This window comes from Saccopteryx leptura, chromosome 1 (assembly GCF_036850995.1).
Source record: "Saccopteryx leptura isolate mSacLep1 chromosome 1, mSacLep1_pri_phased_curated, whole genome shotgun sequence".
Lineage (NCBI taxonomy): Eukaryota > Metazoa > Chordata > Mammalia > Chiroptera > Emballonuridae > Saccopteryx > Saccopteryx leptura.
Genome location: NC_089503.1, coordinates 353,946,756 through 353,961,656, shown reverse-complemented (window position 1 = coordinate 353,961,656; position 14,901 = coordinate 353,946,756). Strand labels below are relative to the sequence as shown.

General features: G+C 38.7%; 1 protein-coding gene across 2 annotated transcripts in view; it reads left to right on the top strand.

Moving 5' to 3' along the window:
* Positions 1-14,901, top strand: part of SMAP1 (small ArfGAP 1) — a 167,798-nt gene that overhangs the window by 119,892 nt on the left and 33,005 nt on the right. For both annotated transcript variants that reach the window (XM_066359094.1, XM_066359095.1), the window contains one exon: positions 14,058-14,148. In XM_066359094.1, the coding sequence (XP_066215191.1) occupies positions 14,058-14,148 (91 nt within the window). The remainder of the gene's footprint in view (positions 1-14,057; positions 14,149-14,901) is intronic.

Genomic DNA, 14,901 nt, shown 5'->3' with positions numbered 1-14,901 from the left:
TAGTTCTTACAGAGGCTAAAGTTTGACTTCTCTATCCTTTTTCTCAGTAAAATCTATGTCACAAAATGTCACTCTAGGTGGCACTTGAAATTGCTTTTGGGATGTGCAGTTTTTTAAAGAGAAAATTAAGGGAATTTAAAAACTTTTGTAATTATATCATGAGCGTGTCTCTACCTGAAAGTGACATTTTGTAACTTCATAGAGATTGTTTTAGAAGTTAAATTAGTTCATTTCTTAACTTTTTTATTGAAGTATAAAGAATTTTTACAAATTTATACACGTATAAGCAATGCACAGATCACTATTCAAAACATTACTAGTCGCACATCTCACTCTCTTGGTCCTCCCATTCAGCACTCCCAAAGTTAATCACTTCAGATTTCTGTCAACATGGATACATTTTATCTACTTTTAATTCTATGTAAGTAGGGTCATACAGCACCTGCTATGTCTGTGTCTGGTTTCTTTTGCTAATTATTGTATCCATGTTTCTATGTGTTGTTTTCTTATTGGTAAGTATTACTCCGTTGTCTGCATGTGCTATTCTTAACTTTTCCATATTACTGATGGTTGATACAAGCAGTTTTTGGATTTAGACTTTGATGAGTAAAGCAGCTATGAACATTCTTGTACGTACCTTTTGATAAACATATACACATAGCTTGTTGGGTACATACCTAAAAGTAGAAATGCAGGTCATAGGGAATATACATGTCCAGTTTTAGTTTTTTCTGCCAAAGAGTTTTTCAAATTAATTTTACCAATTTATATTCTCTGCCATATGGTATGATAGTTTATTTACTTTGCATTTTCACAAAAGCTTGGTATTGTCATTTTAAAAAGAACCTGCTGGGTATAGAAATTATATAGTAGTTTTATTAGTAGGTGCTAATTAAGTATACAGAATATACTGGCAGTTGAGAGGTTATCTTTGAATGAGTAAATAATTTGAATAACCTGAAACAATTTTGACTTTTACAAGAGGAATTTTAAAAATTCCTTTAATTTTCTTTTTAAAAGATTGGACATCCTAAGAGCAATTTCTTTTTTTTTTTTTTTTTTCAAGCCAACGACTTGGGCTTTTTTTTTTTTTTTAATTTTTTATTTTATTTATTCATTTTTAGAGAGGAGAGGGAGAGGGAGAGAGAGAGATAGAGAGGGAGAGAGAGAGGAGAGACAGAGAGAGAGAAGTGGGGGAGGAGCTGGAAGCATCAACTCCCATATGTGCCTTGACCAGGCAAGCCCAGGGTTTCGAACCGGCGACCTCAGCATTTCTAGGTCGACGCTTTATCCACTGCGCCACCACAGGTCAGGCGCAATTTCAAGTGCCACCTTGAGTGACATTTTGTAACATAGGTTTTATTGAGAAAAGGATAGAGAAATCAAGCTTTTTCAACCAAGATGGTTTACTTTCTTCTTACTGTTTTATCTAGTTTAAAAAAGAAAGAATTGAGTAGATAAAAGGATTATTTTCTTATAGAAAGCAATAACAAAATTATAGTAACCTTACTTTGTTAATAACTATACTAAAATGCCCTCAGCCCTAAAGGAATAAAGGAACCAGCTAAAGTTGTAAGAGCTTTTTAACACTTGTTCATTATTAAAGTAACTGTGGGGCCTGACCAGGCAGTGGCGCAGTGAATAGAGCATTGGCCTGAGGACCCACATTTGAAACCCTGAAGTTGCTGGCTTGAGCATGGGATCATAGACACATGACCCCATGGTTGCTGGCTTAAAGCCAAGGTCGCTGGCTTGAGCAAGGGGTCACTGGCTCCGCTGGAGGCCCCCCCAACCCCCCCACCCCTGTCAAGACACATATGAGAAGCAATCAGTGAACAACTAAGGTGCCACGACTATGAATTGATTTTTCTCATCTCTCTCTCTCTTCCTGTCTGTCTGTCCCTCCCTCTTTCTCTCAAAAAATAAAGTAACTGTGATAAAGAGTATATAAGTTGTGGCAGAAAACCATATATCAGGTTCTATTACAGGCTTGTAGTAAATTGCAACATTTTTTTTCTTCATGGAATTTCTAAATGTTTTTGCAGTCGTTTAAAGCTTTATTGCAAGTGAGGCAATAAAAAGGGAAGAAATCCAATTACTTTATGTGCAAAGCTTTCATTTCCTATTTAATGAAAGAAAGGCAGACTTTTGTTCAAGTGAGCGTGTAAACTTTACAGTTCCTCACGATAGATTAGAAATTTTCTTTAATAGATAATAAGAAAATTATTTCCTAATAAATGCTTGGATGAAAGGTAGTTTTACTAAGTTGAAGCCTGTGCTTAAGAATGTTGCAGCCAAGGTGGCAGGATCAGCAATTAGATTGATCATTGAAGGTAATAAAAATATTTATAGTAAGTGCTTACTTGATGCTTAATATATGCCAGGCATTGTTCTAAACCCTTTATGTATATTATTTCATAGTTCTCACAACAGTTCCATGAGGATGATACTCTTATCCTCATTTACTGATGAGAACCTGAGAGACACAGGTTTGGTCATTTATTCATGGTCACATAGCAGTTGAGTAGCCAAGCCAAGATTTGAATCTGAATGGTCTGCCTTCAGCGTGTATGCTCTTAACCAAATGCTGGATGGCCTCTCGGGGTTTTACTCTTATAGCCAAAAGCAGAGAAGGAAAGAAGGGAGCAAAGTCAAGGGATTAAATTCCTGCCAACCATTTTATGCCTGCTAATTAATTCTCACAGTAACCATAGATAGTTTTAATATAGTTGCCATACAAAAGAGAAACAGAAGATTCAAAGAGTGACATATTACACATCTCATAATTGCCAGACTAGATCTTTCTGAAAAAGGCGGCCACTGATGCCGGGGCGGGGGGGGGGGGGGGGGGAGTTCACTATTTTCTTATGAATGTCTGCTGTGGATTAATTTAAGCAACTAATGCCCATTGAGAAGTAGCAACCTGTTTATATCTGTGTGACAAGTTTTATAATATAAGTGCTCTAGAAGTGAATCAGCACGCCATCTCTGCTAGATAATGATATAGTAAAAAGAATATGGACTCTGGGGCCAGAAAGATTTCAGTATTTATGATTAACATTTAATTTTAAAATGGTAATTTAAAGGCATAGTTTATAAGCATATTTGGATGGGTCACTTTATCTGTATAATCCTGAAAATAAACCCAAATTATTCATCAAACATATAATGAGGATCTGATATATGACAGACATTCTAAAAGGCTCTTGTAATAGAACAGTAAACAAACCTGACAGAAATCCCTGACCTGCAGTCTAATCAAGTGGACTCAGTTGTGATTTGCTCTTGGGAAACTGATCCTGATACTGTCTGCTTGCTCACCTTTTGGCGGCCGGACAGGTTAGGAGTTGGTCTGCCTGACACCGTTCATTTTCGAGAGCCTCCAGGAACGCCAACTTTCTCCTAGCCATCAGTTTTCTGTATTTTTGCTCAGGTGTTCTAACGTCAGTATAAATTTATTGAACACCTTTTATGTGATATTCTAACATTGAGGGTTTAAAGGTGACATCAGAAAAATGTTTCTTCTAGGAGCTTATAGTCTGGGAGAACATTTTCCCTGTTTCTCTAATTTGTCTTTTTAAAAAGTAAATCAGATTATGTTCCTTACTTGCTTGACACCTTCCAGTGACTTCCCATTGCACTAGAATGACATTCTTAGACCTTGTTTTATAAAGCCTTATACAGGGAAGCCTTCTACCCCTGTCTAAACCTCCAATTTCACCTCTTTCTACTCTTCTCTTATTTATTGTGCTCTAGTTGTCCCATTTTTGTGTTCCCAGAATAAATCAGACTCATCTTGACCTCAGGACCTTTGCAATATTTGCCCTCCCTAAAATACTTTTCACCATCTTCCCATGAGTACAGCTTTCCTGTCATTCAGATTTTAATAGCATTTTAGAGTGAGGCCTAGTCTGAATACTGAATACAAAGTAGCTAGCCCCTAGTCTTTTTTTTTTTTTTTTTAGAGAGACAGGAGGGGAAAGAGATGAGAAGCATCAACTCTTAGTTGCGGCATCTTAGTTGTTCATTGATTTTTACTCATATGAGGAGGGGGGCTCCAATTGAGCCTTGACTGAGGAGGGGGGCTCCAGTTGAGCCGGTGACCCCTTGCTCAAGCCATTGACCATGGAGTCATGTCTATGATCTCACTGAGCTCGCACTCAAGCCTGATGAGGCCACACTCAAGCCAGTAACCTTGGAGTTTCGAACTTGGGTCCTTCAGCATCCCAGGTCGATGCTTTGTCCACTCCACCTGCTGGTCAGGCACCCCTACTCATTCTTGATTACAACATCCTATTCTGATTTACCGTGTGGCATTTAACACTACTGGTTTATTTGTGATCAGTTGTTTTATTGTCTGTTTTTCCTCTCCATCTCTTCCTGACGTCCCCAAAATGCCAATGGTAGACTGTCAGTGCCTAGAATACTGCTGAGTGCGTGGAGGATTCGTTATTGAAAAGACCATCAATGGAGTAAGCATTCCTTGTGCAAAATGATGATTGGCAAAAATGACCCTCTTTATGATCGTGTTGTTGGGAAAGTTGAACACGGAGAATGACACAGTTTAGGGAACGAGGGAACTGAAGGATATTTGCTACTTAAGATCAAGTGAAAAGTTCAGTTCTTGGTTGTTTACTTAGCCTATAATGCAAACAGCTCACTATCAAGTCACTTTATAGAGTGAGTCTTGAATGAACAGAGGCCAGAGGTGCTGAATAAATCTTTAAAAAAGTAACACAACCACTATTCTGCAGTGGGATATATAGCTTAGTGCAGGGGTCCCCAAACTTTTTACATAGGGGGCCAGTTCACTGTCCCTCAGACTGTTGGAGGGCCGGACTATAAAAAAAAACTATGAGCAAATCCCTATGCACACTGCACATATCTTATTTTAAAGTAGAAAAACAAAACGGGAACAAATACAATATTTAAAATAAAGAACAAGTAAATTTAAATCAACAAACTGACCAGTATTTCAATGGGAACTATGAGCCTGCTTTTGGCTAATGAGATGGTCAATGTCCGGTTCCATATTTGTCACTGCTAGCCGTAACAAGTGATATGACATGCTTCTGGAGCTGTGATGCATGCATCCCGTGTCACCGGAAGTAGTACTGTACGTGAGCAACACCGCCACATACAGTACTACCTCTAACTGACCACCAATGAAAGAGGTGCCCCTTCCAGAAGTGCGGTGGGGGCTGGATAAACGGCCTCAGGGGCCGCATGCGGCCCATGGGCCATAGTTTGTTAATACGTTTTTACCTTAGGAAAATATATATATTTTTTTTTTGTATTTTTCTGAAGCTGGAAATGGGGAGAGACAGTCAGACAGACTCCTGCATGCGCCCGACCGGTATCCACCCGGCACGCCCACCAGGGGCGACGCTCTGCCCACCAGGGGATGATGCTCTGCCCCTCCGGGAGGTCGCTCTGCCGCAACCAGAGCCAGTCTAGCGCCTGGGGCAGAGGCCAAGGAGCCATCCCCAGCGCCTGGGCCATCTTTGCTCCAATGGAGCCTTGGCTGCGGGAGGGGAAGAGAGAGACAGAGAGGAAGGAGGGGGTGGGGGTGGAGAAGCAAATGGGCGCTTCTGTGTGCCCTGGCCGGGAATCGAACCCAGGTCCCCCGCATGCCAGGCCGATGCTCTACCGCTGAGCCAAGGAAAATAATTTTTAAGTAAGGAAAAATACAGGAAAGTATTTAGCTAAAATATGGAAGATATCTTTAAAAAGTATTATTTGTTGGTATTAAAGCAAAAAAGTCCTGATGGATGAATTCTTGATAAATCTTTGCAGTTCTAAGAGGATTAGTTAATATAGTACTGATAGTGAAATTTATGTCTTTTAATGACATCCTTAGATTCTGTATGGAATTTGCCATTTAGAACGGTATATTCTTGCACTAATGGTTCTGGCGCATTACCTGATAGACTGTGTGGAAATGTATACACTAGCCCTAGATGGGGCCCAGCAGTACCCATACCCGCACAAGTGGTTTCTATAGAGAGGAGAGATTTAGGGCCCGTGTTAAGACTTTATTTGCATTCTCTTAATATCAATATTTTAGAGCTGGAAAGGATGTAAGCAATCTAGTCCAACCCCCGTATTCTTCAGAGGAAGAAATGGGAGCTCACTGTGATTGTAGTCTGTATGTGATGTCAGGATTTAGACTCCCACAGCTCCTTACCAGAATCTCTGTCAATGATAACTGTTTTTACTAGTTGTCTTCAGCTGGTAACAGTGCACCTGGAACAAGCAGGGAGTGTGCATATCCAGTGATGGATGGCTCAGTCTTCTCTCTCAGTTGACTTTTTGTGTTTACACAAACCCTGCAGGAAATAACTTTGCAGCTTTCATTTTTTTGTCTCTGACTTTGGAACTTAAACAGTCATTTTTCATACACAGTAATCTGTTTATTGAAAATATCTGATAACTTAGATAATGTGTTCAGTTGTCCTGAAAGTTTTCCCTCACGCTCCTCCCTATCTAGCATCACTAAGCCGAGGGCCCCGTATTCCTCTGGCAGAACCAGGAGATACGAGCTGAAGATAAACTACCTTTCCCTAGTTTAAAAAGAAGATATAAAGCTGGAAGTAAATTGTTGAAAATAGCATGGCATTATTTTGAAGTAGCCTCAACCAAGTGCCATCGAGAGAATGCCCCTCTTCTGGAGGCTGCGTGAACGCTGATGGCTGGGGGCGGGCGGTTATAGAAGTTATTTGTGGTCATAGTAACAATACGGCACTTTAACTCAAAGAGCATAGTCTCCAAATCCTTATATATCAATGTGACTCTTAGATTATCATTATCCTAATAAAAGTAAAAAATAAATACATGGGTTTTAGTGCATGTGGACTTCATAAAAAGAAGTTGTCATTGTCAAGTAGTTATCTTGCTAATAACTTTATAAAATAACATTTGAAATAAAGTAGGTATAATATATTAATTCTGTTCTTTACTAACAGTTCTTCCCTCCTTCCCTCCCTCCCTTTCTCCCTCTTCCCTTTGTTTTTCCATTTTGGAAATTTCTAGTGGCATATCCTTAAGCTCAGGGATTCTTTCCTCAGCCACGTCTGGTCTACTAATGAGACTATCAAAGGCATTCTTCATTTCTGTCCCAGTGCTTTTGACCTGGAGCATTTTTAAGTCTTTCTTGGAATTTCTGTTTCTCTGCTTACATTGCTTGTCTGTTCTTGCATTTCGTCTACTTTTTTCATTAGAGCCCTTAGCATATTAATCATACTTGTTTTAAAGTCATAGTCTAATCATTCTACTATCCCTGATATATCTCTGTCTTGTTCTGAAGCTTCATCTATCTCTTTAAACTTTTTTTTCCATGCCTTTAACCTCAAGTTTTATTCATCATAAAATTCATACAACTCCTTATCTGTGCAAAAAAGTGGGAAATGCAAGTAAAAAAAAAAATCTACAACCAGTGTATAAGATGCACCCTGTTTTTAGACCCCAAATTTTTCGGAAAGGTGTGCGTCTTATACATGGGGAAATATGGTATTCTATTAGGTAAAGAACTCTGGTAAATAGGCCTTTAGTAATGTGGTGGTGAACTTCACAACTACTGCCTTTTTTCGCCACCTTTGGCGGGACAGGATGGCTAGAGGGATCCTGAAGGTAGGGTCTTTGCCTTCCTCCAGGTAAGGTAGGGTCTGGAAAAGCTCCAGTAGGTTGGGCTCTGGTGAAATAGTTTCTCTGAGGGCAGACTCTGTTAAGATCAAAATGCTCTGGTATATTTCAAATTGGTTGCTTTTCCCTTCCCATGCCAAACCCAGAAAGGTTTTCTTATTCCTTTCTGGTCTTCAGGATGAGAACCTTGGTTGTTACTTCTGGAGGTAAAACTCAGACGTGTGAGCACTCCTGTATGACAGAGTCCCCTCGAGGTTTTGACCCTCGGAGGTGGGCACACTGAGCCTCCAGCAGCATGTCAGTTACAGTTCAGGCCTTCCTGCCCTGCTGCTGTGTTTCTGCTCGACTACAGTAGTTCTTTGTGCTCTCCTGTCTGTCCCTCCAGTTTGGGGGCTGCAGTTTGCCTTGTAACTTCACTTATCTGGTAGATCTAAGAATTGCTGATTTTTCAGTTTGTTCAACTTTTTACTTGTTGGGACGGAGTGGTGACATTCAAGCTGCTTATATGCCAGAAGAGAAACTGGGTATCTTGTTATACTTAGCTCAGTTACTATGTTAGCAGTCATAGGGCAACATGGCAGGTATTATTCTTATTTTACTAATCAGACCCAGGCTAATCAGATAGGGCCAGCTATGTAATTTGCAGAGCCAGAGCAAAATAAAAATTAGAGGCCCCTTGATCAAAAAACAAAAAAGTTTCATTAAAAGTACTAAAATAAAATTTTTTTTCTTTTACCGTCTCCCAACTTATGAAGGTGTTTTATTTGGTATTTAATCTTGTTCTAAATAAAGAGATTTAATGTTTATATTAACATGAATTTTATCATTTGCTTTTATATTGTACAGGTTTTACTTGCAAATGAAAGAGCATGTCATTCATATGTAGAATCTTTAAAATTATACAATTGTATTGCTTAGCTTGTACATGGATATGTGTTTTGGTTCTTACCAGAATAGTGGGAATAGTGCACAGAACTAACTCACAGTGTTCTTTTTTTTTTTTGAAAGAGAGAGAGGAAGAGAGATGAGAAGCATCAATTCATAGTTGAGTCATCTTAGTTATTCATTGATTGCTTCTCAGATATGCCTTGACCATGAGGCTCAAGTCAAGCTAGTGATCCCTAGTTCTAGCCAGCCACCTTGGTCTTCAAGCCAGTGACCTTGGGATCATGTTGATGATCCTAAGCTCAAGCTGGTGACCCTGCACTTAAACCTGATGAGCCCGTGCTCAAGCGGGGAACCTTGGGGTCTCGAACCTGGGACCCCAGCATCCCACGTTTATACTCTATCCACTGTGCCACCACCAGTCATGACAGCTAACTCGCACTGTTTTTATTTCACTTCTTCATGCACACATACTCTATTAACATTCCATGTTTGGTTAACTGATGAGTGAGGAAGAACTGAAAGAACAGGAAATTGTCAGTTGTTCTATCTTTCTCTTCTCTGTCATCATTTTTTCACTGTAAATGGTTGGCAGACAAAGGGAAGTGACATGAATAAAAAAATGAAGAGTTTTTGGTCTTTTCTATTTCTTGGAACATGTTTGCTGTTACTTTCTGCTTTCAGAGTAAGTTCTGGTTAGTACAGAAGGCATGGCTTCTTAGGGCTGTCAACACCTGTTTTACTTCCTCTGTCAAAGACCTAACACACTTACCTGTGATCACTTAGGTCCTCACAGAGGAGCTCTGCTCATGGAACACTGTGAGCGCTACATATAACTGCACAGCAAGAAGTGGGGCGCACACTGCATGTCTCTTGTGCTTAAGCTTATGTCCTATTGTCTCATTGGGTTTACAGTCTCAAATTCAAAGCTAAACTTAAGAATTTCAAGGTGCAATAGCAGAATATTAAAGTTCCCGTGAAGCTCTGTGGGACTGCATAGGTTACCTGCCCATGACCCTAAACCTGCTCAGAGGTATAGGTGCCTTGTTCAGAGTCACACCTGGGAAGAGTCCAAACTGTGTTCAAATCTGGAATATTTGCCTAGTTTTTTTTTTTTTCTTTAATAGTTTTGCTAATAGCTAAGTGGTAATTATTATTATTTTTAAAAACCCTCTTTTCACTCAGTTGGTTATAGTGACGTCCTGGGGCACACATGGGAAGCAACCTATGAATGCACGACTGAGTAGAACAACAAATGAATTCTCCCGTTCCCCTTCCCCTATCTCTGTGTCTCTAAAAATTAATCAGTCAGTAAAATATTAAGCCCGGCCAAATAGCTCGGTTGGTTGGAGCATCATCCTGAAGTGCAGAGGTTACTGGGTTGATCCCCAGTCAGGGCACTTACGGGAACAGCTTAACATTCATGAGACAGTTTTCAGGGTAAACACAAGGTGCTTCTTTCTACTCCCTTCTTGTTAAGTCCAGACTATTTAAAGACTATCACGTTGCCTTGTTGCTATGGCAATTATTAATGAAGGATAAGGAGGAAACAACTTAAAGCTTCCTATCTTCTTGAGTTTTGATTTTCATCATTTTAAATGTTTTTGAAATGCTGGATTTATATAACGTGGTAAAGAAAGGAGATCTGTTAGTTTGACTCTCTCTTCATAGTCCAATATTTGAGGCAGTCCATAATCCTCCTTCTCAAAAACTGAGTCTTGTCAGCTTTTAGAATATGGCAGCATTGGGCAAATGCAGCAGTGGGCATGATATAATGGCTGGAGGTAGTACATTTTTGAAATAGGTTCTTATTCTCAATATATCGGTGACAGTCAATTCAGTTTATATATACATTATAATGGAATAAAATATATTAAGATATTTTTGGTTTATGCTTTTTAAACATTGAGTTTATCTTTGTTTTAGAGGATTGCAAAATTTAGAGGACTGTGTTTAGAGGTTTTTGAACCCCTATAATGTAAGTTATTTTTATTCCCCAAGTCTATATTTTTAGAAATTATTACTTACCCAAGACTAGAAAAATAATACTTAATTCTTTTAATTTAACAAAAAGATTTATAAAAATGATTTTAAGTGTGAATAAGAATTTTCAGTTTTTATAAAGTTACTCAAAGAAATAGTATAGAAAGTCAGTGTATTTTTAGGATATCTAGCTCTAAAATATTAAGTATTATTTTGGCTAGACTTCTAGGAAGACTTCTCATTTATGTGGTTTGGTGCTTTGGTGTATCTGCCCTTGAATTTTTTTCTTAATATATTACAAAATAAAAACCATGAGATAATTTTTATGTTTACATTTATGAGTAAAGAAGACTATCATCTGAATTCAGTCTCTGTGGCTCTCACTAATGTGTGTCAGGTAGTACTTGGACTATTGTGAAAATACAGAGTGAACTCTAAAATCACTTGCCACACATTGAAGTGTTCGTAGTACTACTGCCTCAGCAAGATTGAGAATGAAGGGATACGAGACAGTTTTTAAAAGTGGTCAACTTTTGCTTTTTTAATGTGTGGGGCAACCTATAAGATGCCAACTAAAAGGGTAATTCATGGCTGAATTTTTGAAATCCATCTAGAATAGTCAACTCTAATTGGAGTAGTTGGTAAGTTTTGGGGCATAGATATTCCTCACTCATGGAGATTGACCACCTATTGTAGCAACAAAGGAGCAGACTGTCTTGAGAGCCCAGTATTTCTTAACCCATGTTCTGGTAAGAAAACGTTTACATTATGATCAAATCCAGTTTGCATGCACTCACGTATACACAGATGTGCAAAACATTTCAAGATTATTTACCTCTACTTTGCGCAGTTCATTCTGATTTCTGTTCTTTTTTTTTGTTCGTTTGGTTTTTTTTTTTTTTGTATTTTTCTGAAGTTGGAAACAGGGAGGCAGTCAGACTCCTGCATGCGCCTGACCGGGATCCACCCGGCTTGCCCACCAGGGGGCAATGCTCTGCCCCTCTGGGGCGTCGCTCTGTTGCAACCAGGGCCATTCTAGCGCCTGAGGCAGAGGCCATGGAGCCGTCCTCAGTGCCCGGGCCAACTTTGCTCCAATGGAGCCTTGGCTGCGGGAGGGGAAGAGAGAGACAGAGAGGAAGGAGAGGGGGAGGGGTGGAGAAGCAGATGGGTGTTTCTCCTGTGTGCCCTGGCCGGGAATCGAACCCGGGACTCCCGCACGCCAGGCCAATGCTCTACCACTGAGCCAACCAGCCAGGGCTTGTTCTGTTTTGTTTTTTAATGCCAAAATTAAATTCTAATTGTTCCCTAAAAAATAGGTTTCAAAACCCACTTGTGGGCCATTCTTGCCATTTGATAAACTCTCTTTAGGATATTCCTTTCTTCTTGCCTTTTAGTTTCTCTTTACCCTGCACAGGATATATATGTTCTCTATTATATAGTTTTCTTTGTAAATGGTTGATAAATACGCCTTTAAATAATGATGCAATAGAGATCTAAGGAAGAAGAGATGGAAGAAACTCTTCGGATACACAGTTGTGTGAACATCTGGAAGAAACACTTTCCAAATCGTTGCAGTAGTTCTGAGGGTGGGCCTCAGGATTACTAGAAGATTTGGATATAATCTCTTTTTTTCAGACAATGAATGGGTAATTTATATTCTACAGTATTTTAAAAGATAGCTCTAACTTGGTGGGGAAATAACTCAAGCCAGAATTTGAATTTTTAAAAAGAAAGCATTTCAGCTCAAGGAGCGTTCCAGATTCTTGGACTAAAGCAAATGAATAGGCAGGAATCCCTCACAAGTTGGGTTTCTGTTCGTGCTTCTTTCTATGGAAGAAGATTCAGTAAAATACACATCTCCCAAACCTCTCAATTGAGAGACAGAATGGCCTGACCTGTGATGGCGCAGTGGATAAAGCGTTGACCTGGAAATGCTGAGGTCGCCGGTTCAAAACCCTGGGCTTGCCTGGTCAAGACACATATGGGAGTTGATGCTTCCTGCTCCTCTCCCCCTTCTCTCTCTGTCTCTCTCCTCTCTCTCTCTCCCTCTCCCTCTCTCTCTCCTTTCTAAAATGAATTAAAAAAAAAAATTGAGGGACAGAAAATAAGTTTCAGTTATTCTATCCTTAATTGGTATTAATATCTGAACCTCATTTAATTTACAAAATAAATGAGTTTAGTGAATTTATTAAATTTATTTTCAGCTTTCCTGATTTTAAATTAAACCGTTGATTAGATTAGGTGCTCATGAAGCGTAGGGCACTTAAACCCTAATATCCAAAGTATTAAAGGCAGGGTGTGAACACATGAAGACCTGCCCTGGGACTCGGCCAGAATCCTGCTCAGCAGTGTGTGAAGTGTGTGTGCTCATGGCCACTTAGTCCTCAGATTCCCTTCCAGATTCAAGCTTTTATAGTAACACAGGTCATCCAGTTTAAAAAGGAGGGCAGAGTTCTAGCAGCTTAAATACCAATTGAAAAGAATTACTTAACTTTCTTACTATAAACTGTGCTATCTTTAAAATTATGTAGCTAAGCAGGGTAAATCCTATATTGAAGGTTGACAAGTAAGAGAATGTGAAATGGGTTATGTCAGACTTCTGAAAATTATATATAATTATATATTTAAAATTATATATATAATTATATATAAAATTATATATTTGTTACAGGCTGATAATTTTGTATTTTAGAAGGTTATTAAAGAATTGATGTCTGTGATGGTAGTCTAATTGGTTAAAAAATAATTCTAAGGAAGACAGTAGTGATTAAAAACAAGGGTAAATATATGTTCTTAGAAATTATATATCTCTGTAGCTAACAAAAAATAAACTCAGCTAACTTATAAATTCTTTAGGTGGTTATAGAATAAATGATCTTGTAAGAATGGTTTAAGAAAGGAATGAGTGAATGAATGTTTTATTTTCTTGGTTATAGAATTTTGAGTTGAGAATTCAGTAGTTACGTTTGTTTTTAATCCTGTCCTGTACAGCATTTCTTGTGTAAATGAGAAAGGAAAATGGTTTGGAATGTGTAACTGTGACTTGGGCTTCTGAGAACTAGAAGAATATTATATTTAAAATGTAACTAATACTGTAGACTTGGGGAAACGTTGTCAAATAACATTCATTAGGCTTTTCTTGGTGCAGTGGTGTCCCCGTGTCAGCAGTGGATGCGGGGAGCAGACTGCTCACACAGACTTCCAGGCCTGCCCAGCCTCTGCTGACAGGTGCACATTAACAGTAGCTAGCGATTCATATCAGATGTAGCGCTTTTAAAAAGTGTGATTTCACATAAGGGAATTAAATGGTTAAGAACAATTACATAAGATTACATTGATATGTTCACTATTTTGAGGGCCTAACGTGTGTTACTCTGAGCTCAATAATTACATTTACTTGTTTTTTATACTATAAATGTTCTAGGCTTTATTACACTATGCTTCCTATGCTTCATTACACTAACTTTATCAATATATATATAATTAATTGGGGCTTTAAAGGCTTTTTTTTTTAAGAAAAGTAATAAATCTGATTGTTTACTTTAAAGCTACAGAAGAAAGAAGATCAGCAATTAGAGCCTAAAAAAAGCACCAGCCCTAAAAAAGCCGCCGAGCCCACTGTGGACCTCCTCGGACTCGGTAAGGAATGAAAAGCACAAGCCGCCCCTGGAGTCGCAGAGTAACCCTTTGAAACCTTGCTTTAAATGAATAGAATGGCATTATTGTTGGTATGCTAAAAGATACCTGTTGATTGACTTTGAAAATGGTATGATTAGTTTGCTGAGTTCTCACAGGGAAGGAAGTCTTTAATAAGGGAGCTGTCTCTGTCAGCACCATTCGCTGAAATCCAACTAATGAGTTCCTTGGGAAAAAAAAAAGATATCAAAGTAATCTTCAAAGGCTGGTAGCCGGTGTCATTTCAACGTTTAAAATAAAGAGTAGATAGATTCATTCTCTCTAACATTGTGTGTGTGTGTGTGGGGGGGGGGTAGTTGAGGGGGGTCCCTTAGCAAAGTAATGCTGGGGTAGCCTTAATAATATAAAATGTGCTGGTTTAAAGATAATTTAATTTTGGTTAACTGAAGCAAAATACTTTATACCTGTATCTACTAGTGAGAGTCATTTTACAGAGTGAGGCTCATTTTAATACAGTGTCGTATTTATTTTCACGGCTGAGAGATATGTGTTGTCTTCCTGGTAAGTGAACAGGCTTTCATTCAGGGATTGCTTTACTGCCTTTATCTACCAATACTGTCAGCTCTTTTTACATGTTCTTCTCTTTTTACTAAAATAGCTTGATAAGTGGTTATTTTTAGTAATATCTGAGACTTCAAGCAGTAATTTTTACTATTTTTTATTTTTAGTTTGGAGAAAGAATAACAATTCAAAGAA